At 41.3% G+C, this 25,867-nt stretch overlaps 1 protein-coding gene across 1 annotated transcript in view; it reads right to left on the bottom strand.

The window, feature by feature from the left end:
• plxna2 (plexin A2) overlaps positions 1-25,867 on the bottom strand; it is a 185,074-nt gene that overhangs the window by 91,665 nt on the left and 67,542 nt on the right. Inside the window, exon 4 of the mRNA XM_072366282.1 lies at positions 18,077-18,211. Coding sequence (XP_072222383.1) covers positions 18,077-18,211 — 135 coding nt within the window. The remainder of the gene's footprint in view (positions 1-18,076; positions 18,212-25,867) is intronic.

Below are 25,867 nucleotides of genomic sequence, written 5' to 3'. Positions count from 1 at the left end.
GGGGAGATATTACTTGCTGATTTCAAGAGGCCAAATATGAGAGAGAAAATAAAAAAGGCTGATGCGAAATTAATTAATACAGCTTCCCTCACACAAACAGCCATCTCACATACTCCAAAAAAAATCATAGGTGCGAGAACGGGAGCTTTTACCATTATTGTCACAGCCAGATCTCTCAGTGCATCTATTCTTTTATTTATCATTGTCTATTAACCCACTCAAAAGACAGTCACGCTAACTCACACTCACACACATTCTTTTTGCTTATTGGATTTAGCCTGAGCTGCTAGATTTGGGTCAATTGAAAAAAAACAAGACATTGTAGTGCCATAAGACTATATTTAAAGACAGAATAAATAAAGATGGGAAAAAAGCAAGGCACTAGTGAGAGGGGGGCAATGCAAACATAACAAGCCCACATCACAGAGACACTAACTCCCTCTGAAATGATACAAGGCTAAGGTGGATATTAAGTTAAAATTGATTACTTTCCAAATCCTCACATCATTCAGCTTGGACTGCTCAAACTCACCCTCCCAATCACCACCAACCCATACAAAGCCTTCGGTTCCAGCCAGCACTGGTCCCTGGCAGCTCATCAGAAGTAACAGACTGGTAAGAGAACAAACTGCCAGGCAGGAAAAAAGGGGAGGAACAGGTCAAGCATGCGCCTTCTGACCGAAGTTTGAACTCTTAAGCTTAGTGGCCATTCAGTGTATGTGATATAAAATGCATTAAAAAGATGCCGTAATTATTAATGTAATCAATATATTGACCTTTGTACAGGCTGTACTATTACAGTGTGAAAAAAGTCTTGAGCCACCCCTGATTTCTTTTTATTTATTCATTTAGCTTCGAATGAGTGAGACTTTCTTCTAATATCTTACAGTATTCTTGACCAATAGTTCTCCAGGCTTTCTGAAGGTCTTTCAAAGTTCTTCTTTGGACATTGGCCACTTTTCATTAATTTTTAGTCCAGTTCTTTTACCTGACCATTTTATAAGGAACGTGTGTTTGCTTTGCCTTTAAACATAAACCAACTAAGCATTCAGGCATAAAAAAGGTATCTAACTCTGAAGATGAACCAGAGTTTTGTCTACACATTACATGGCTGCTTAGCAAAGGACTGATTTTCAATTGTGTCTTTAAGAATTTTGACATTAGCAGCCTGTCATAAAGACACATCGATTGTTCAAATTTCTTTAGAGGCATCCACAAAACGTACCAAAGATAACAGTTTGACATACAGGAAATAGTATTTCATAGTATAGTTGATTCCCAAACAGCATGTATATCTCAGCATGGTGTGTAGTGTGTTCTTAAAAGATTTCATGAAACTGGACACGTGGAGAACAAAAAAAAGTGGTAGTCCTAAAAAGATATATATCTACTGAAGAGGAACAGTATCTGAACTGGGAAAAGTCCACCAAACACTTGACACCGCACCTGAGAGATGCATTTGACCATTCAGTTGATCCATCCACTGTTGGTTGAAGCCTCACCAGAAATTGTCTCAATGAAAGGGTGGCTGTCAAGAAGCCATTCTTTTACACAATATTGTCCATTTTTGCTCTCCAAAAGCATCAAATCTCTTTTTTCTTATGGGCATGCATACAAACGCAGGTTGTATAAAACAAACATGCTTCAAACGTGTGCAAACATGGCATCGAATTTCAGCATTTGTTCCTTGGAGTGATGGCCAGCTGTATGGATTAAAGACAAATTAGGGCAGCAAGCAATATGGAGAAGATGGAGCTGTCTCCTAATCTCTGCTTATTATGTGTGTGTTTAGACATTCCAAGCTTAAGTATTAGAGGGAGGAGTCACAGGGGGTTGTGATGCAGTAGACTCTACTCTACTGCACTCAACTACTCTACTGAGTTGAGGGAATGTGAGTGTAGAAGTAATGGAGTGAGGGAATTGACCAGCGAGGAGGATGAAAAATCCAAGCAGTCAATACAGCAAGGAGTGTTATCAATTATGTATGGCTTCAATCGTCTTTTTGGTCAGGGAGAGAAGGGGATTAGGTCAGACTATGTTTGTGTGAATTTTGGATTGTGTTCCCACTGTGCTTTTGTATATAACGTAGATCACTAACACCTTTGGTACTTCAAAATGCCAACCACACTGTTAAACAACTAACATAAAAAAATAAGCACAGAGAGATATCCCATTTTCAGCCACTCCTCACTGTCTCTTTTTGTTCGTTTGCATTTTTCACTGTCAATAGCCTAACTAAAAGATTTGAAAAGAAAAATGTTTTTTTTTTTTTTTTTATCTATGTATGACTTAACAGCTTCACTTAAAGTAAAACCACAATGTCAAGTACTTCTAATGACACCTTCACAGCCTCTATTCCCTTTCAAGATACCATATGCCCCTTCATATACAAGCTAAAGATGTTAAATCAGATACTGACGATATGATCTGAAAGTCCCTGGCTCTTTTTCCGACCCTTTCTCGCCTTTCTTTTTCACTTATCTCACCATCTCTGTCCTCTTCTCTTTTCCCCCCTCCTGAGCTGACTCCACCACACTCCCCTGTTTGCTCTCCTTTGCGGTTCTTTGCTCTGTAATTCAGTCAGGAGGCTAAAAGGAGGAAATTGCACCGAGCTGCCTGTCCACTTTGAACTCTCAGCCACCCACCCTCTACCCTGCTTGCTCACTTGAAACTGGTTTAAAGGTTTACACTGACATTTAAGAGATGAACACAAGGAGCTGTGAAAGTGCCTGAGAGAGTTTGTGAATGTGTATGTGGGAACTCAGGTTTCACAAAAAAAACACTGATTTGAAGTACCATGACAATAGACCATGGTTTAGTATACTTTAAATGGATTTAACTCTATTTAAAGAACACAGCTCCATAAATGGCTCTTTTTCTTAGTGTTCCAGTGCAGGTAAAGCAATGCATGTCTGTGTATCGTATTACTTTGCAGAAGTGCTTCACTTCCAGGAGGCCCAAGAACCATAACTCTGCACTATACTGCAAATAAAGCCTTTGATTTAGGAGTTTTGTCAAAAACAGGCTACTTTTCTGTGATGCCGAGGTAATAAAAGGCAACGTTTTTCTACTTAAATACCATAGGAAATAATTACAAACTAATAGTATAAGGTGTGGAAAAGCAGCCACTTCAACTATATACACATACATATATTATATATACATATATATATGTGTGTGTGTGTGTTGTTTTTCTGCCTGCATTCAAATGTGCCTTTTTGACTGATTTTCTTGTCTCATCAATCCACCGACCTCAGCCTATTTTTACCCACCTGTCTGGACTGCCTGTCTATGTTACAGTCCTCAATGTCTGTCGCTTCACTGTACCTCTTTGTCTTTCGATCCATCTCTGCTCTGTCTTTGTCCAACTTGTCTGAGTGTCTCTCAGCGGGATCTCAGGCTGTCAATGCAGCCAGTAATGAGGTGCATGCTTCAGTCAGCAAGTGAGGAGTTAATAAGGAAGCAGCAGAGGCCATCACACATCAACAGGCATGAGCGTGCGTGTAGATGTACATGTGTGTATGGGGAGGGTGTGAAGGCAAAGGCTGGGGAGCCTCCCTGGCACACTTATGGCTGTCTGTCCACCATCGGGGGTATTGATTTACAGGGGAAAAGCAGACAGAAATGAATTCTGATCCACAGAGGGACTCTGCTGTGAATATTTGAGTGTGTTAGGTTTTTTGGGGGGAGTGTGGTAACATTGTGTGTGTGTGTGTGTGTGTGTGTGAGAGCATGTTTGTTCTCTTTGTTTCAGTATATCTGCCAGTGTACATGATGAACATACAAATGAAGGGTTTGGATACACCCCACCGCTCTCTGAGCTGTTGCTTGTGGGTACACGTGTATTTGAGCGATGAATGTTAGACTAGGAAGAATGAGAAGGAGAGACACATAGGGAAAGAGGTATTGATTACTAAGCCCAGGGGGTACACAACATCTCATCTAATCCAAAACTAAATATGTGTGTGTACATACACATATGGTTGAATGTGATAGGCATACTGTATTTGCATAGATGCATGCATGCATATTTGTGCTCTGTGCATGTCAGATGTGGAACACACAAATTAATTCTCAGCTGGGTTTCAGTACATATATATTAATGAGAATCTCAGGAACTTCTGAAGCTGAAAGACCTGATCAGGTTATTACAATTGTAATAATACCTCCAATCAATTACAGTTGGACTTCACAATAAAAATATAGAAACAATGAAGGTGGGAGAAACTTTGGCACAGGAGAGGAAATTATTAGATTTGCCTGTAAAGAAATTCTGTTGGGTGACAGGGAGAAAAGGAAGCAGTGAGTGATCTCCGTCGGTGTGTCTGAAAGTGCCTAGGTGTCTTTTGTTTGGCAAAAGAGGAAAAAATCCACATAATGAGCCCAAACTGCCTTTGTGTCTCACTCCTCTCTCCACCCTCCTTCTCTTTCTCCCCCTCATCGCACCGTTCTCAGACAGCTGCCTCGGTGAAGCCAGATTAACTGCTCCCCGTTTGCTTTTGGAAAGTGTGAATTGAATAAACATTTTACTTCCGAGGTGCTTTTGGTTACACGTTTAGTATGAACCTTGAACTGCCCAGAGAGTGGGTAACAGTAATTTTTCAAGCCTAAATCCACCACATCCCCCACCTGTCACTCTGCGACCATATCTGTTACCACCTTATGATCCTCATGACTCCAAATATCCGACTTAAAAGTCGGCAAGGAGGGTAATATTTCAACAGGCAGTGAGCAGACACACTGTTTAAATCACAAGTCTTATCGAGCCACTGCTTTTTCTAATATTATATTAGAGATATGCTATCTCTGTCTCCATATGTACAAGCCAGGATGGATAAATTTCCGTATGTATTCTCACACATCTTAGGACATCCATGACAGTGAGTATTTTGTCACAATATGGTATTTGTGAATGTTATCACTTGCTTCTTACTAAAAATGGAGATTCAGGTGAACAAAAGTTTTAAATCAAAGTCCCTCACAATCATCTAGAAGATGTCCTAAAGTAACGACAGCACAGGATCTGAGCCACACACATCTGGAAATGGTATCTGCAGTATGATTTATGATTTCTGTACATGCAGAAGTAATTTTTCTGCCCAATAAAAGTCTAAAAGAAAGTACAAGATCGATTTAACATCATCAAACATGCACATACTTAAATGTTAATCCACACTCACACAAACTGTATAACACTAAATCCATCACCAGGGCTCAGGCTGACAGTTTTGTCAAAGTGAGCCGCAGGGGATAGAAGAATGGCATTGTGGAATTGAGTCCTCCCATCGGACGCTGCTCTGACAGCAGAGAAGAAAGGGAAAGGAGGGGAAGAGAAAGAGGTGGGGAAGGGTGGGGAACACTGGGGAAAGTGTTGCACAACCCCAGCAAATGGAAAGAAGAAAGGGTCGAGCTGCCATGGGTAGCCCATCAAAAACTTGAAGCTTTCCTGCTGTAGCCTGTTTACTAAGACTGGCCTTGTGAAAGACAGACAAAGAGCATATTGCAGCCCTGGCAGCACGGCCACATCACTCAGTAAAACACATTCAGACACAAACACACACACACAGACAAGCACAAAAGACCACCTGAGTTTCTGCCACATGCAGCAAATGAACCTATGCCCTGGTTAAAAGGCACACAGCAACACTCAGTGTACTCAGTGACAAATGCATGCATGTGCGCGCACACACACTGATTTTCACGCCTTTAGAGGGCAGCTGATGGTGTCGTAAAATGAGATGTCTATGCCTCTCAAACAAAAAAGGACGGCCCAGAGTCAGAATGAGACCGCTAACTCAACACCTTTACCACGGTGGTGATTGAAGTCCCGCGTCAGCACGAAGAAAGAACCAACAGATGCAGAAAGAGACAGCGTGAGAGCGACAGAGAGACCTGCAGACACAGCCTCCCCAATTATAGACCAAACATCGCTGCTTTACTCTTTGCCTGGCTCCTGACAAACGCTGTCGTGATTCCTTCAACCAGCACTCGTGTTTCTCCCTGACACTCTCTAGGCTTTAATTAGGCTTGTAAATAATTATTGCAATTAAAGCCTACAATTAGGGGGACTGAAGCACTGCCATTAGTTTCACAGTAAATGTCAGGAGCATTCTGCAAAGGAGGAAACAGACAAATGCAGTGCCATTATAGAAGCAGACAGACAGTGCGAGTGAAAAGAGACAGAATGGGGAGGTGGGTGGTGGTGGTGGTGGGGTGCTTGTATGACGGCAGCTGACGTACTCACAGCTCTTAATTATAGAGCTGATTATTCCAGTAGGATGGCTGCTGGACCGTTTCTTTGGCTTACAGTCACAAAGTGCAAAAGCATATAAATTCAACACAATCATTTGTAATTACGCACAAATCATATTAAAGCATAGAATGTATAAAAACCAACAATGAAATCAGCATAGAAAAATGTCACAGTATCAAGTTAAGGCTGAAATTTGAACAAGCATGTCTGTAGATAATGCACTCAACGTGCATCTAGCAATGACTTTTGGGCTAAAACTGTGTGCATTGCTTCAATATTTGATGTCAAACATTTGCAGTTTGTTGCCTATAAAAAAATCCTGCTATCTTCTGCACTTTTAAACATGCATTTGTCTGGTGGATGAATTTTTGGATGAATTCATCCCTTTGTCATTTGAGTGAGCAGGAAGAAACATAAGTGTTAGAACCTCTAAGGATCAGGTATCGTTTATTATCTCTTTTTTAGGTCAAAAGGCCAGTGTAAGCTACCTGCTGAGGGGTTGGGGTGGGAAAAGCCAAAAGGTTTAAGCTGGTATTAAGAGATGAGCAGTCACACATGAACATACGACCTGACCTCACTCCCAACTTATCACACACTGACGAATGGTCAGGAGCCTGCTGTGTCAGCTCTGAATGAAAAGGGGACCCCCAAAGCACTGGAAACTGGTAACGTAAGAGTTAAGAGCATGTGTCAGTGTGAAAATGTTTGCAAAACAGCTATAAAATGGGCTTTCTTGTGCATCTGAATGCCCAACCATGATGATTTTCTATCGATAACAAATTACTCCCATGGCCTAATGAAGTAGCACTGCTGCAGAGAGAAGGAAGTCAAAATAAAAAAAGAAGTGAAAAACAGCACTCTCAAGGCTCGACTAGGTGTCTAGTCTTTCCCCTGCAGTAAATCTGCAGATTTACTTTTTCCTGTTGCCACTCACTGTTGGAGCAGCCAGAACATCACTTACTGCTGCAGAGGACTAACTGGCAATATGTAGCTATAGAGCAGTTCCCTGTGAGTCGGAAATAAATGAAAAAGAGCATTAAAGTGCGATAAAACGGAAGAAAGTGGCTCTTGGATAAATGGTAGTACGAGATTGTGTTGGATCATAAAGTTAGATACAAACCTGCCATGCAGGTCTTGAAATGAATTATTGTGGAGACAGTTTCACTGTAAGTATAGGTCAACCTTCACAACTTGTTAATGACTACTGTGGGGTTTGCTAATACAGCCTGCTGGTTTCATCTCTGAATTCACAGTTTGTACTGTGCAGTACTTTGTATTGACCTCTGCTCATTTAACATGGGCTTTGGTGTGAGGGTGAGAGTAGTGAGAGAAACAGGGGATGGATGGGCACATGGGAGGTAGGAGGGGGTTCAGGCTGGGACTCTGGTGTGCACAGGCTTCTATTAATTAACAGCTTGATGTGGGCTGACAGGACGTGTGCTGCTATCAAATAATGAGGTTAGGACTGGCCAATGGTTCCAGGCACAAAACCTGATTAACACTAATCCTGGCTTAAGTCAATTAACGATGCCTGTTCAGGGGCTCATGCAAATGAGGTGCCTTTGTTAGGTGGGCTAGCACGCCGGGGGCAAACAGAGCTCGACATTCAGACATGTAAAACATCACTAGAGCATAGCTAAAAGATGGAGGGACACATATCGGTCATCATGAGAAAAGAATAGCCGACTGGCAGTGATCAAGCAGATGGATGATTTTAAAAACACAGCTGAATGTAGGGGGCGTCTCTGACTGACCTGCAGAGGGACTCCTACAGTTTGATGAACACACTCAGTCAACCCCTGAACTTCACATTACCTCTGACCCCTCAATGATAAGAGACAGCACAAGAAAACAAATGGCATGTGCATTAAAGTAAACACATGGAGCATGTGTGTCAACGTATAAGCATGTAAACCTCCTCATCGGTCTGTTATAGGCAGGAAATAGGACACACATGGGACAGTTCATTTATAGGAGCAACTTTCCACTCAGCGGCTGCATTAAGTGATACAACATCACACGACTGAAAAATAAACAACTAATCAACAGAAATTGTGATAATTATCAATAATTAGAAACATACCATCAGTGTATCAGCTAAGAATGAGCCATAACACGAGCAGGTTTTTATACTACCTGAATCTGATTAACAAAACCATAAACTAACATCTATCTTTTCTGAGCTGTAAAAGCTGCTGTCAATGAATCAATACTTCATGTCTTTCTATGATTGATTTTTTGAGTATGGGCCTCAAAATGTATGTCTGTGAGAAATTATCCCTCTTTTCTAAACTTATCTGAACAAAGTATCCTCCAAGCTGCTGACACGAAATGCTTCATGATCAAAGTTGTGATAATAGAAATCATTATTTTTCAACAAGAATATTATGGGGAGGAAAAAAATCATCCCTAAAAAATATTTGCTTGGATTGAAATTCCTCTAAAAATAAATTTAGCATGAATGAGTTCCTACAATGGATTTTGAAACAAATGACGGACCAAACAAAGCTCCAGATTAGGGGAACGTAACAAGCAGAACAGAATAACCAGTGGTTTCTTCATAATGAAAAGCTAAATGGCATCATCAATAACATTGGATAAGTATATTGACGGTGGAATTTATCCTAATTTGTCTGGGTGTCAATATCAAGTAAGGCTGTCAGGGAGTCAACAAATAATCTAAGCTGAAGGTTCCTGGCGGCAGCTCCAGGCGTCTTTTTTGCAACTGTGGAGCACCTGGGTAAGGAAGCGTGTCATGCAACTGATTTGCTGGCCCTCACACGTCCAGCTGCCAAACTGACCTTGCTGTTGTACTATGTATATCACATGTATAACACATCTGCCTGTCTATCAAGACCAATGTATATTGCCTGACAGATGGCAGGCTGTCCCAAAGATGTCTGTCTGTTGTTCAGGTTTGCTAAAAAACAGACACAAGTGGGCTGCAGCTACTGTTTCGCTCTCATGATAAGGCCCAGTGAGGGTGGGATCGGACGCAGATGTGCAGTCCATGTGTTGGCACATGGCTTTAGAGTTTCTCATGCATGACAGAAAACATCCGCTTGAACCACTTCTCTCATATGGTTTAGACTTGGTTGTTGCCAGGTTTATTGCATTATGGGAAATTGTCTGTTGACCTATATAAAACAAACCTTATTTGACCACAGTAAAATAATTGTTTTTACATATTTGTTAAAACATAATTTGTTTTAACATATTGTTGTAACTCCTATTCTTGTTGCTTAAAAAGCCAAACCACATAAACAAAAGGGAAATTAGGAAGCATTCAACAAAACACAATTTAAGAAAAAAAAAGTATACCTTCTTTTCATTTGTATCCGGGCATAATTAAAAACTCATACAGTCCTTATTGGGTTTTAAAACTTGGTAAAGACAACTTCTGATGAGCAACAACACATCGCATGTTACAGTGTGTCTTCTTTCATTTTTAAAACTAAGTCAAAATTTAGAATGAGTCCACCTTTTATGTTTCCGTAGACATTTAGAGTGTTAGTAGCAGCCTGGCGCTGCAAATCAAATGCACTTGGTAAACTGATCATCAACAGGTGTGAGCACCCCTATAAAAGCAGAAGTTTTGGCAGTTGGTGGTCTAGAGCCTTCAGGTGTGTGTTGCCAAGGAGGAAAGACATCAGCAATGATCTTAGAGAAGCAACTGTTTCTCCCCATCAATATGGGAAGGGTTACAAGGTAATTTCCAAACAATTTAGGATCCATCAATCTACTGTGAGATTATTCACAAGTGGACAACATTCAAGACATTTGACAAACTCCCTAGGAATAGACGTCCTAGCGAGTTCACCTGAAGAGATAATGCAATAATGCAATAGTGCAATAATGAGAGAAACTGCTAAAACCCAAGATCTACGTCTCAGATTCTACAGGCCTCTGTTATCATGTTAAATATGAAAGTTCATGATCGTACAATTAAAAAAGATGAAGACTGCCTGTTTTAAAAGTGTTGTCAGTAGAAAGTCTCTTCCCTCTAAAAAGAACATGGCAGCACAGCTTAGGTTTGTAAAGTTGCATCTGAACGAGCTACAAGACTTCTGCAACAAAGTCTTTTGGACAGACAAGACCAAAGTGGAAATGGTAGGTCATAATGCACAGCACCACATTTGGCAAAAGCCAAAAACACAAACACCTCATACCAACTGTATGACAGATCATTCTAAAGTCAAATGGGAGGCTATCTGTCTGACAGCTAAAGCTTGGGTGAAACTGGTTGATATATCAGGACAATGATCCCAAACACAGGTATTGCAATGGCCCATTCAAAGTCCAGACTTCAACAGGATCGAAATACTGTGGCAGGATTACGAGCATGATGAAATACCAGCAAACCTCAATGAACTGAAGCAACGTTGTTCAGAAGAGAAGGCTAAAATTTATCCACACGATGTTAGAGACTGATAATGTCAAATAAAAAACGGCTATTTCAAGTCATTGCTGCTAAAAGTGGTTCTACAAGCTGTTTAATCATGAGATCATGCTTAGTTTTACCTCTCACTGCTACTGTGGTTTGTCTCAGTTGTTCAATGTTCAGTGTATTTTTTTTCATTATGTCTTGATACATAAAACCCTCAAACTAAAAGAGGGTTTACCTTCTTTTCATGATGACATGTCAGGGCAGAAATTGCTGTCAACGGCTTCCAAAGAAAACAATTTGATGTCTACTAAACACTCCAACCCTTGTGAGCCACTGACACTACTACTCTTCTCTTATTCTCAGTTTGGACAAGCTGCATTGCTCATAATGCATGGTGAAAAGCCTAGCGATGAGCCATCGTGGGTTCTGTGGTTATGTATGTTCAACACACCGTAGTCCTTCACAGTAATGATCCGGTAGCATTTCAGCCAATCTAAGGCTGGACGAGGTGTGAATGAATCCTATTTCCTTCAGTATTGATAACCAGCGAACCGACTTCCTCCTAATCTAACTGCACCTGCCAAACAAAGGTTCTGTGGATAAGGCAATGTGGGCAGGGCAAGCAGAACATTCTGGGGGAGGAGAATGAGGTGCTCGAGGGAGAGGTTGAGAGAAGACCTCATTCAAAAAAAGAAGAAGAAAAAGAAAGAATTCAAGCATGAATTTCAAATTTCACAGCTGAGCACCTGGAAGAAAGTGGTAGACCTGAAAAAAAATAGGTAGTCTTTCTTTTTTATAATCTCTGAGCTGTAATGTTTCTGTTCCATACACTACATGGAGGAGGCCAAGGGAGGGAGGACAGCATACAAGGACTGGAGGCTGAGGGTTTAATATTTGCTAAAGAGCAAACGGTGTATTGAAGAGTGACAGCAGCACATGGTTGACCACTTCTTTATGGATCTGTCCACGAAAGACAAGTAATTTTTACTAGCCAGCTCAGTATCCTTTAGCTGGTCACACTAGCAGGAATTTCACAGTTATCCTTAAAAAGAGCTGTTAATTAGAGGGCCACTATTTCACTGGGAACTCTATTAAGTCTGCTGAGGTCTATTATGTACTCTTGTGTGCCACAGCCATAAAACATTACAAAACTAAACTGAGCTCCATTACAAAGTCAACACCTACGTCTTTTCATATGAAAAGGTATCACGATTCATGATTCTTACCCATGAATAATATATCATAGCCTGCTCTCCGTGAACTGACCAAAGCAACTGAAATAGTGCACTTACTGATTTTCAGCTGCATGAGATGAGCGCTCGCCCTTCTGCTCAGAGCCAACAGCCATAATGGCACAAAGGAAACAAAACGGCATCAAAATGTTGATAGTCTAAGCCACTGAGACCCCTATCAATACAGGGGCTAGTTTACACTATTTATGCCAGTAAGCTGCATTAATAAAGCAACAAGAAGGAGAATGAATCCTAGTAAGGGCTTTCACTGAGCCACAGTCAAGTGTCTTTCATGACCCACTGTTAACCCACTACAAACTCCAAAAATGCAGTGCAGCACATGCAAACATAAGCAAATACAGACCTGGTCACCCTGTTCAAAACAGCCCAGGTCGTTTGTATTCTCAGGAATACACATGCTGATAAAAGAAACGTGGGAGATGGGGAGAAAGAAAAACAAACAAAAGGTGGTGGTGGTAGGGGGGAGAAATCATCGAGGCCACTCCAAACACTCATGCAGATGCTATGCACTGAATTTGCATGAGCTGGCAAAAGTACCAGAAAACAAGCTCTGCTGCAGCTGCCTTTCATATATGACTGCTCCGTCCGTGTGTTTGATTTGAGAGTCTGCTGGAATTGTTCTGGCCCTGGCGTACTATAATACTGCAGGCAAAGTATATCTGGCTTCATGTAAACATGACCACTGGATGAAGAACAAAGCCTCCTGTGCTTTGCCATATGATGCTGTGAAGTATGTGCCCATGTGTGCTTTGCTTCAGCAGTGAAAGATGTGGTATTCAGTTTGAAATCTACAGCTTTTGATGTAATATTAAATGCAGTGAGGTGTTTTAGGAATGTAAGACATTTCAGAAGATATTTCAGAAGGCATTTCACATGGCGTAGACGAGGAAGAGACAGTGAAAAAGAAAGAAAAAAAAAAACGAGGGAAAAAGTCGAGGACGTGTCCAAGAGGCAGCTCAGCTGAATCTCCCAAAACAGCTTTGACCTTTTCTCTTCATAACTGGGTTTGCCAGTGGCGCAGTTACCCAGTCAAGAACCAAAATGGCAGAATTATTGGTCTAAATATGGAAGCGGCTGCGCACATACTCACACAACATGAGTCACGCATGACCTGGCAGAAATCCACACAATGTATATGCACAATTACAGGACACAAAGACAATTAGAAGACTCACAGTGACACTCTGCAAGTTTTTCACTCACAGCACCACACAGTCTTGAACATACATTTTGAGATGATCCCTGCTTCTTTTATGCATTTCAGAACTGTCAGTAATGATACAGCACCCAACAGGAGTGTCTTTCACACACACAGGGAGGGAGGACAGCATACAAGGTCTCCAACACACATGCTGCTCATGGAGAAGTGAGACTCAGCGAGCCAGGTCTTTTCATCAGTTCCACTTCGTCGCCTCCCATTGAGCCAGTCTCACTCCATCCATTAATATTGCTAGTGCTTTTGTCATTACATCTGCAAAACAAAGGTGCAGTTTAACATGTCAGCTCCATGGATCAAATTTAAAATGGGGAGCTCTAAAACATTTTTGCGGGCGTCTTGTATGAGAGTGTGAGAAAGTACCTAATGACAACAAAAGAAGGCATTGAGTCCACTGAAATGCAGCTTGTACAGAGTTTTGACATCTAGGCATATGAAGAAGGTGTAATCCATATGCTGAATCAATGCTGGATGAAACATGTGGAAAAGCCCTACAGAAACACCATGAGAATATTGAATGAGAGTTTGACGCACACATGTGGCTGTAAATCTGCAAGTCTATATTTTTTCTTTTGTTTGTTTTCATGTGATCGAGGGAGCCAGTGCATCATGGCAGCATCCATGCAAGTGAATACTTAGCGTGCGCCTCACTGCATGTCTGTATTTTCAAAATCTTAACACATCATTTGATTCTCACACATATACACACACACACAGACAGGTGTGAGGGCAGGAAATTTTGGTGCATGGCCTTGCTGAGCAAATATTACACTCCCTTTCCCAATTTATGTGCCTGCTCCCATCTTCCTGTCTCTCCTCTGCTCCCTCTGCTCGCTGTCTTTCCCACTGTGCCAAACACAGAGGACTTCTTTGTTATTTCGAGTAGGAAATGCAACTGGAATCAAATATGCCTTGGTTTCTGTTTGATATCATCCCTCCTTTGTTCTTGCCGTCTCCTATCACCATGTGCTTGGCCTCAGACTGCATCAGTCAGACTCATGGGAACAAGCAGAGCTGAGACAAGATATATCTCATGATGTCCGGGAAGTGTTACTTCGGGTCTAGCTCAAGGTGACATTTGAGCTCAAGATAAGATAAAGGTCAAATAGATGCCTTCCATTGAGGGTTAGTGCGAAGGGGCTAATTCAAAGGAGACTGCTGTGTATCATACAGATGATAAGTAATAAATAGAATACTGTTTCAACTTAAGCAGGATCAAACTCTGTAAAACCCCTTCTGTTGAATCTAATGGATTTTTTAAAAAGGAAAGAGAAGCCACACTGAATCCTAATTCAGACAATCTGTCAGGTGTGACTATCGAGTGGCATTCTTGAACATTCAGGGCAACATCCTCAAAGCAGCTGCACGTTTCAGTCTGTGTGTGTCTGTCTGCTTCGATCCTCTCCAGTCCCCGGAGACAGAGACACAGAAGAGTCTACAAGCTGAATACTAATAATATTCATCAATATGACTTCTCATTCACATGACTAGCAGTTATGAGCTCAGCATCAAAAGCTTGTTTCATCTGTGGAATAAGTGGGAATAAAGGATTTAGTAAATATGGAGAAGACATTTTAGGCTCAGTACAAACTCTCCTTTACTTGTGGAATCAGTTCACTGCCATGTTCCCATATTGTGTTTGTGCTTGAAATTCATATACTATATTTTGAATGCAAAGCCTTAAAAATGTCATATGGAATTAAATAAATACAGTTTGTCAAAGGAAATATTTTGTTGCATACACTCTAATTAAGAGAGATTTGAGACGTGAAAGAATTTGGTCCTCGCCGTTGCAAGTCTTCCAAAGAATCTCAAAGAAGTCATTTTTTTGCTCGAGTGCTGTGCTCTCTCTGGATGATTTGATATTTTTATTTGACAGTTTTATTTTTAATTTCACTGCCAGTGTGTAATGGACTCAAACTGGGCAACTTTTTGTTTGTTTTGGTGTGCACTGAAGGAAATCATATACACATCACAGGATGTCTTAGTCACACACTGAAGGGCGAAAAAAAGCAACTGTGGATTGTACACACTAAGAAAACACTTCATCCAGTACAAGATTATGTGGCCAATCCCAGTTGTCACCACGTGACAGGTGGTGTACACCCTGGACAAGTCACAAGTTCATAACATGTCGACAAAAAGCAATGCAGACTCGCACTCATTCTTGTAGTCAGTTTAGAATCACCAGTTAACCTAACGATGACGATGCACTGAGAAAATCCACTCAGGCCCACATTAACACGCAAACTCTACGCGTGAGTGAGATTCACACCAGGAAACTTCTTGCCGTCAGGCTGTTACACGTGCCTCTATGTGAAGGTGTTGTAAATCTGACTTTCTATTGACTAACTTGTCTTCTCTCTACAGTGATTGGGTGAATACACTCACATGGTTCTATATAAAGCCAGAGGGAGGCAGTGTCCTGGACCTCCTCCACCAACACCAGCTGTACAAAGTTGTGCAGTCCTGTTTTTGGTTCTCTTATGGTTAGTTTGTGGGTTTTTGAGGTTAGGGCAGCTGCCCAAATCTAACGCGCCACTGCATGCTATCTCTTTTGTTTTCTTTTTTTTTTGGCTAACAATGGATTTGTTAAGCATTCATTTGTTTTAAAGTTCTTTTGAATCGTTGCCGTTTTGTAGGGGTTAATGTGTTAAGGCTATGTTTATTTGTCGGGACATAAACAGAGGCAATAGTGCTAACTACCACAACCACCATGCAGCCTGTGCCAGAAAAGAACTAGAATACTAATAGAGTAGGCAAGTGGAAGGATTTAACTCTGTTACAATAACTTCACAGTAAAATGTATTCTGCGATCATGTTCAATCCCTTTCCACTCCAGTAAAATCTTTATTTAAACAATTATCCATGGCAGACCCAAAGTAAACTCTAGAAATATAAGAAATAAATGCTTAAATAAATGATTTTGGTCTCTTTTGAAAATAACTCTCAACAACCTTTTTCCAAAAATTCAGAATCCCTCTCAGTGTTACTTGGACCAAGTAAAAGATGCTCAAAGACACTGAAAAGAAAATTATTTGAAATTGTCTGTCAGAATTTTTTGTAAATAGATGCATTTAGACAGCTACACAAATGTCAAGAGAGAAATATCGGGGCGGCTGAAGCTCAGGGGGAAGAGCAGTCGCCTACCAATCTGAAGTTCTGTAGTTTGACTCCCAGCTTCCCTAAGCCGCATGTCAAAGCGTCCTCGAGCAAGACTCCACGTTACCTACCGATGTGTCCATGGGTAAATGAATGCATATGAATGCATAGAAATAAAGCACTGACTAAGATGTGTTGTGTTCTGAATTTCATTGGCTAAAAAGGCTAATTTACTTTTGAAAACTTTGTATCTATATATGTTTACATGCAGACTGGACTTTATATATGAAAGATTAGGAACCACCTCTAGCTCACTGGAAATGATGCAACAGCAATCTGTGAGAATATATACGGAAGAAACAATATTTTGGGGCAAAAGGTTTTACTGAACAGAGCTGGAGGAACACTTGTCAATCCAAAATGTTGTTTTCAATGTTGCCATTGTGTTATCGTATCATACAATGCTTTCCATAATTAAATCATAAGAGCCTTCTTAGCTGTCCAGTGGTCTGTCACATGCACGCCTTTACACAACACTTCTGTATACAGCAGTTGAGTAGAAAACAGGTGACAGCCAGCTGCAGTCTGCCTGTCTTACAGAGGGTTGATAGAAGATTTGAAAAAAGCTATATAGCTAATTGCCAATACATTGAGGTTATTCACAGTTATAGGGCTGCTTGGTAATGAATTGGGCAGGTACCTTATGGACAGAGGCTCCAGGTCTAAGAAAGTCTGAGTTGAAGCCCTTTACTGTGTGTTATCCCCCTCGCTCTGCCTGCCTTCCTATTATCCTCCACTGGCTGAAAAAATTGACAGTGATGATTGTGTACCTTTAAAATAAATAACAGTAAGGACACATTTCCTTAAGACCAATTTCTGTACAAATACTTTTCTGATAGCTGTACTTTTAGATAAATAAATTAGATCTCTTTTTTTTTCTGTGTAGGAAATGTATTGCTCCTTATTATTCCTTTATTCCGAAACGAACACATCTGTCTAAATAAATCCTTCACTCCACATCTGCTCAGCCCCATGCTTAACCTGTAAGCTCTGGCTAGCCAGTTGTTGACTGTGTTAAAAGAACAGATAAGGAGAGAGGTTGGCAATCTATCACTTGACAGTGACAGCCTCGCAAGTCGTCTGTCTCTGGGGCGACTGCGCTGCCACGCTCCCCTGCAGCCGCTCCTCTTTCCCTCTCCTCCTCTTGTCATCTCTTTTCCCCCGCCAATCCTCTTCTTCTACTTTCATCGCCTGACCTCCACTCTGTCCTTGCGTTTCTCTCCACCCTTGTCTGGCCTCATCTCTTCTACCTACAGAGTATGTCAGCTGCATTGATGGCTATCAGCTGCTTCCGACCCGCCCTGCAATGCTGTGTCACTTCATTAGGAGTGTGAAAGTATGACCTTGCACTCCGTTTCTCTCTCACATTGCTCCTTTTACCCGAAGTCATACACTCCCACAGCTGTCCCTCTTTCTCTCATTACTCTTCCTCTCATCCAGCCAAGATCCCTTCATCTCTCTCTGTAACTCTTCTTCTACCTTATATTTTCCTTGTCTCTCTGTTTCTTTCTTTGTCCCTGCCCTCATTGTTCTGCTTCATTATCAAACGCTGTCAGAATGTCCCCCGCTGTGCAACCCGGGTTATTTATAGTCCGCAGTCGCTGGTGGATTCGGTGATGTGAGGAGGTGAGCCGACTTGGGCCCTGCTGGAGTGCACACGCACACACACATTCACACACTTTTTCTGACATTTAAACATTTGCATACATGCACACAAAGACATGCTGAAGCCATCCATTCTCTTGTCTGGACACTTGTTTAATTAGGAACCACAGGTTTGAAAGCATTTATCATCCAACACCTACCTGTCTCTCAGACATGACATAGAGGAAGTTGCGGTCAAGGGAAAAGGCCATATCTCTGAGGACAGGGCTGCCGTCCTTTATAACAGATATGGTCTCATACTGGACGCCACCGTGAGGAGGCCCATCGACACGAATCTGAGAAAAACAGAACACAAACGGGTCAGTGAGAGCTATTTATAGCAGTGTGACAGCAGAAACGGGATGACTGACAATGAGTGATAGACAGGAATGACAGAGGTGGGTGAGATAACACTTGTAAACGTTGTTATCATTTTTCTTGGAGATTCAGATAAGTGGAAATTCAGCATGAAGGATTGATGAACTACAAATGACAGAATTGCAATGAGTTTCAAATTTCTAGAAACTTATTTTTGATTGCAAAAGATGGGTGCGCAACTGCAATATTTCATAGTGTGAGGTAAACACCAGGCCCCCTGTGATCCCTTGAAGTTTCTTGGGTTACAAACTTTGAGGAATTAATTGCTGATATTATTAAACCCTTGTGAAACCTTAGCTCTGTTTTCTTTTCTTTTCTGTCTCCTGATGACTGATGTATTCCCCCAGCAAGCTTTGAACTCGAGGCCAAGACCACCTCACTACTAAAACACAAGAAAAGCTTTCCAAAGGACTTATGAGGTACATGACCCTCTCTGACCCAAAAAGAGTGATGTTTCGTCTTTAGTCATCAGATTTTGTTGGACAAATATATAAACAGGGCAGGAAATCTTGAGGGTGTGAGAGACATCTCTATGATGTCAGATGTCATAGTACCCTGTACCAAACATCAAAGCTGATGGCTCTATCATCTGTCCGTTCCTGTCTGCCTCCCTCCACCCATATATTCATCCGTCCATTCAGATAGTGACAGCCCAAAAGAGCAGCCAGGCTCTCTAAAAATCATCTCAGAGGGGAGAGTCGGGGTCATATGTCTGTCAAAACAAGGTCTTCTGGGAGGGTAAAGGAGTATGTGAGCAAATGTGTGCACACACAAGGCGAGATCATGAATGTGGGACAAACCGCTGGTCAAGTAAGGGAAAAGTGATGCAAGTTCACCAAAACCCCTCGAGCTTTGCCTCCAGAGCTTGAGGCTTAGCAGGGTACAGGCAGCAGAGCACAAAGTGGTTGAGCTCACCACACCTGACCTGATCCTGACCTGGGAAGACTAATTCAAATGTCGACGACGGCACATATGTGAAAACCATATGTGGGAGAACAGAGGCAGGATGCAGGGGCTGTGCCAGTTTTCATCTGGTTACGGACACTCTAGTGTGGAGGGAGACCTCAGCAGAGACGCTCACCCATAAAGCAAGTCGGCCACACCAGCGGTCCTCTGCTCACCGCTGGGTTGTGTGTGAGTGCTTTTATGTGTGTGCGCCCATAGGAGCAGTCTGCCTTGCTGTGATATGTTCTAGCAGGCTGCCACTGGGGATCAAAAGATAACCCGATCTTCCTGCAGAGCACCTGAATAAGATCACTATCACTCAGTTTCTCATCACTGACCAGGGACCTCTTAATTCACATTAGGCTACAAGCATACTCACACACACAGCTACCTTGGAATGCACTAGACATGTGTGTAACACTTTTCTGACAAGCACCAACCAGCAAGCACTAGGAATAACTGTAAGTATAGTACATATGCCACTCCTCATTTCTTTATATTTATCCATAAAAAAAATTAAAAATAGAGGCAGCAGTTCACTGAAAGGAAAAATAGGGTTTTCTATGTTGTGATAAGCATGAGAGTCAATATTTGTTATGACCACTTTTATTCTTCAACACAGCCTGAACCCTATTAGATAACCTGTCTTGTATTTTCTTTATAGGTCAGTGTTAAGTGGCGTAACAAACAAAAAATTGTCAGCTACAAGCAAGAATAAGTGAAAAAGAAGCCTATGTCCCCCAAAACAATCTTGAAAGACAGTCAGAAAGCCTGGGGAACTGTTGCTCAAGGGCACTCGATACAAAGATTACAAGATAGTCTGGTTGCTTGGAAGCAAAACATAAAGACAGAGGTGGCTAAAGACTTTTGCACAGTACTGTAATTGTCCTGTTGAGCAAATACATTCAATCAGGAGTGCAGGGAGGCTTCGCTTTTTCTCAATATATCCCCCCTCCCCCCCAACAGCTTAGGCTAACGGCTCACACAAAGAAAATGGAATTGACTTTACAGCAACTGAAACATTCTATCCCTCCCACTGTGTACACAAAAACACACCCATACCCAGCTGCTTTTCACATTCAAGGAAAAAAGAAATAGAAAACAGTCTTTCTGTAGTCGCTACTAATCCTGCAAACAGTGTTACATTTACACATATTTAGTCACACCCACCACATTGTAAGAAAATGGAAAAAATGTGTGCATTTGTCTGAAGTGGGGTAGCTCAGCATGGAGAAACCAGTGCTTAGTGAACCAAAAATAATTCTGTCACAGCCTCCTTTTAACCACACTCTAACGCTGATATTCTACCAGTCTGTATGTTGATGAAGATTCTCAGTCATCAGGTCATGGTAGTCATAAGCCCCCTTGAATAAGGGCAACTGGACTTCTTTTTGGATCTTGAAGACGTTTCACCTCTCACCCGAAAGGCTTCTTCAGTTCTCAGAACTGAAGATCTTGAAATGTCTTCAAGATCCAAAAAGAAACCCAGTTGCCCTTATTCAAGCTCTTATGACTACCAGTCTGTAATGTCTACCACCTGAGTGAGCAGCACTGAGACCGAAACATTTTTTTTCCCTCAGCATTGCTTTTTTCCCCCAACATTTAGCACATTCTCTCAGGTACTAAAGCCTGCACTATTTTGTCCCATTTGACCCTGCATTATTTATCAGAGAGGGTGAGAAGGCTGAAAACAAGTAAGATTCATACCCTCAAGCCACTCTGACAATATTGCTCCCTGTCTATTAAAGGAAAATCCATGCATTGAAACAACCTCTGGTGCCCCAGAGAGCTATCCTTTGCTTTGGCCTGGACCAACATGGTCCCCCATTTCAACACTGCAGCTATTAGCCAGCTTCTCTCTATCAGCAGCATGAGCAGAGCTGCAACAGAGTAAGGTGAGAAAAGGGGGGAAAAGGTGAAGATGGATGAGAGTGCCAGAAAAACTGTCTACAAGTACCCAAGGGGCACCACGAGCTGTAGTTAACGGTTTCATATAGAGAGAAAACAGTGCAATCTTGAATGATAAAAAGCATAGTCAACTGGTGTTTAGATTCACACTTCAAGAGGGGTTTGATACTCTTCACGTACAAAACATGAATTTAAACATTGATGCACCAAGTGATGGTGAAAGACACTTGGGCAACCGAGCACGAAAATAAATGTCCTGTGGCAGAGCAGAGGGGGAGGCCGCCTCAGAAGATCCTGAAGCACAGACAGTGTTGCCATATTTAGTTTCCTGGTCCAAACCACTTTCATCAGTTTGACATAATTTTCCTGTTCTGTACTCTGTTTTTATTCATCTTGATAATTTGTTGATTCAGTATAGAACTGGAGGACAGACAATTAATCTAAATCAGGTTTGTTTCAGTAGAGAACCATCTAAAACATGCAGGGCAGTGCCCATCAAGTCTCTGATCCACACCTTCATAGTACTGTCTATTTAAGATGATTAGGACTCCAACCTCTCTTCTTATATCCAAATTTCCACATCTTTAAGCAAAGAAAAGTCAGGGTAAATGGATAAAAAGAATTTGGTAAAAGACTACATCATGTAACCACTGTTAAGATGCAGCATACCAAAGTTTTTTTGAGAAATATATTCATCTATAATTCAATATATATTAAGAATGAACATACCACGCCCCTTTACAGGCAGATGTAGTAGACTTCGATGGTGTATCCTCGCCTACCGTTCGTCCATCAGGCCTCCTCTCTCCTAGCTCTTATTTCCTTCAGGTGCATTTTAGGAATTAAGAAATCCTTCAAAACGTTTAGCTGAAATCAATTTCCAGGTCAAAGGCAGGAGGATGTTGCAAAGAGAAGCAGGCGGCACAAAACTGACAAATGAGATGAGCCTAAAGACTCATGTTGTGCCACTTTCGCTCCCTTAACACAGCTACTGTTCAACATCACTCTCACTTCTTGAGCAGGAAAGAAATGATCAGGTTTAAATGCCTTCTTTGGAAGCAGCAACCTGACTTAGTAGCTTAGTTAGACTTTAAACATGCAGCAGACTGACTGGAGGACAGAGAAGAGATTCAGTGTCAGGAAATAATCTGTATTTTTAGTTAAAGACTCAGTTGTGTTGAATGACACTGAAGTCAATGTGTTTTTATAGAGCCAACTTATTTTGACCAAAAAAGAAAAATGCCTTTAGCTGCACAAAAACAACAGTTTGCACATCTGAACACAGTGAAAAGCCGGCAATCCACTGCAAGAGACATGAAAAATTTTAAATTAAGCTGAGCCTGGGCGTATCAAATAAATGTAGCATTTTACACAATTTGCCAAGCTGACACATCCTTCAAATACAACCAGATTGAGCTTTTTTTCACAAACTTTATGTTTCGGTGTGATGGCCTAAGTGAGCAGTAAGTTGGGGCCATCGGAGGAGTGATGGCAGAGGCATCAGAGCACTCATGTTGTGGCTACAAGGGTCCATGCCAGTGGTGTGCTTTTGATCAGTGCATGTAAGTACCCTGGAAAAACGTTTGAAGATTGACCAAACTCCAATTCAAATTGCCCTTCTAACTCTTCCACTCTCCCTCACTCCCTTAGTCTCATTGGTTTTGAACATCGAGCCAGACACTGGATCCCCAACTGTGAGAGTTAGAGTGAAAACAATTTGCTTGACTGAAAAGTGCTGCATAAATCCTGGGATAAAAGAGTGTCAAATGTATGTTTGCAGTCCACTGTGGATGAACGAAAAGGCCAAAACTGTCATCCTTCAAAAGACAAAGTTATAAAGAATATACAAAATGTCAGAACGGCCATTCGTGGTTTTCTTTCACTGTCCATTCATTTCCCGAACTGAGGAATCAGTTGTGGCCTCCCCTATTGAGACGACAAGCACAGTCACAGCACAGAACTGCTCTAGAACAATTTGAGAAACATGACAAAGAGCCAGACACCAAACAACGCAAAACTGTTTGTTCAACATTATACACTCAATTTTTAAAGAATGTTTCTCCTTTTATGGTCCAGCTGCTAACCATTACCTGGAAGCTATTTTCTTTTCAGACTTAAAAATCCTATTTTCAACCCTTAACCTTGAGGGAGCTTAGAACTCTGAGACAGGACATGCTTGAGTACAGGTGGTTGCCAAGACAAATAAAGGTCAGTCTGAGGGTATACATTATTTTTCCCAACATATTGCAGCTGGCAGAGAGGATTGTAACTATATATGGAAACCTTTACCAACGTGCACAGTATGGCCCACTCTACACCTTATATGAGGAAAGAATTAAAACAAAATTCTGGGGACTTTGTACTAGAATGGCACAATAGAAGTAGGATTGTAGGGAAATTACGTTGTCTTGGAAGACACTCGAGCTGTTTGAAATAAGCAAGATAGAAATAGACTGAAAGTTGAGCGTCCTAAAAAAAAACGATCTGACAGCTATCTTCTGTATCTGCCCTAATCCAGTTCAACAGTCTTGAGAGCTGGAGTGACAGGCTTTGCCTTTATCTTCTTGATCCCACACACTGGATTAGATTCTGCAAAAGTAAGCCACCACCACACGCCCTCACGCTCTGTCTTCTCAAAGCACTGACCCCTCCCAGAGACACTTCAGAGGAGGGGAATTTGTAGTCAAGTGGGGTTATGTCTGTTAAAAAAAACACAGGTCAGAGGGATCTGACAATAATTATGATAAACCTTATCCAATCAAAGCCAATTCATCTGATGGATGAATTTACAGGCTCTGTAAATGGTCTTGAATTTGATGTTGAAATTGCTCGGCAGCTTTGATCAAATAACAAATGACAGACTGACAGCAATTTAAGAGTCAGTGAAGCTTGGCAGGAAGGTATTCAAGATTTCAAGTTTTTTGTGACAGGTGCTCCGGTCACAAGAAAAAGATATTTTCAACATTCTCGTAAAGTATCTATCACTCGTATGATGAGAAAACGCAGGATGATGCATGGACAAAGGCCAACATGTTTGTCACCTGGAGGAAATGTGTGAACCCAAAGGAAGACCATAACATATTAAGCAATTCATTTGACCCCTTGGAGGACATGAAAACTCCAAAATACAGGCCCTATTTTATGTAAACTCAAGACTGTCTTCATATGATGCCCTGTGCATGAAAAATGGGGTTTTATTTATGTAAGGATGCCATTTCATATGGGCGTGTGAATAAATGTCAACCTGTGCGGTGTGAGGTGTGCTGATAGACCCATCGTCCATCCCACTGTATATGAATGCATAATAGTCTTTAGGCATTGGGCATTCATCAGTGTAGTGAGTGTACTAGTAGCATGAGTCACTCTGGGAGAGCAGTCGTCACCAAAAGTCTATCAATGAAGGCCTATACAAAGCTTTTTTTTGGAAGTGCGAATGTGCACACATGACAGATACTAATCAACTTACAGACTTTACATCAACATGGTTCATGTCTCACCTCAATAGAAAACTAGACTTCCACTCTATTTCTTTACTTATGGTGAAATTGATACAAACTATCATCTCCAAAGCATCTGTGTCTCTTTCCTTTTCTTTCTCCTCACAGTGGTAGAAAACATGGAGGCTCTCTCCGCCTCGATAACGCATGTAATCCATCACCAGTGTCATTCTGAAGAATTTTGGTGTCAGTAGCGAGCAGCATGTAGCGCAGTGTCTGTGTGTGTGAGAGGTGGCTCCCACCAGCATTGCATGCTGTCCCTTTGTTTCCAGTCCTTTTGAACAACATAGCTCCCATAAGGTTCATGTTAGCCTGTTTGCCCATGTGCACTTTGTGTCACTTCCCATTCGACAGACTTCAGGCCTTTGCACGGCAAGGTCGTATTAATCGTCTCATATTGTCGCACCTACAAAATAAACCCAACATCCATATGTATCAGTCATATTTACTCACCAACTCAAAAACTTTCATCAAAGTTTCCAGAACAGATTTTCTAAAAAAATTATTCTCCCCACAGTTTGCTTTTGACATCTGTTTCCGAAACGACAACTGATTCACTTCATTTTCCATCATCAAACAATATAAAGATTACAGACTTAACTGGATAGTTGAAATTGGTGATCTTCTTTAATGCATGGTTCCAGTATTATCATCATAGTAGGAAAGCGGGCATCCTTATATATATATTTGGAAATCATTTGGATAATTACGCAATAACTCCTTCATCAGCTTGTGAAACTTGCTTTCCTCTTAACGCCAGATCACATGGACTCTGTATTTACTTGTTCCTGTTCTAAAGTGAAGAAGTCAGAGCATCACGGAGTCATTGCCACTACTTGATGGCTCCATTTTGTCTCGTATAGCAAACATCCACTATGATAAAATCAATCACTTGTATCAATCTAAGTGTTCCTGTGCACATATTGATTTTTGTTGCATGACACAGTTAATAAACTACATACAAAAAATACAGACTTTGGGTGGAGATACTTCAGGTTGGAAAGACCACAGTGTGGTGAGATAGGAGAGTAGTATGAAAGAAGAAAAGGCAAAAAAAAAAAGAAAATCTGACGATAGGAAGATTGGGGAAAAGGTAAAGGAGAAAAAAATAGGGTGATTGTCTGTTTTGGCAACTGGATGATTATCAGCTTTACCATCTCCAGTGACTGGCTGATCGTTTTTTGTTTTTTTTTCGTAAATAAAAGCATCCTGTTGATAGTGCTG

Source organism: Leuresthes tenuis, unplaced genomic scaffold (genome assembly GCF_036924035.1).
Source record: "Leuresthes tenuis unplaced genomic scaffold, fLeuTen1.0.hap1 SCAF_16, whole genome shotgun sequence".
NCBI lineage: Eukaryota > Metazoa > Chordata > Actinopteri > Atheriniformes > Atherinopsidae > Leuresthes > Leuresthes tenuis.
This window is presented reverse-complemented; position numbering and strand designations above follow the sequence as displayed.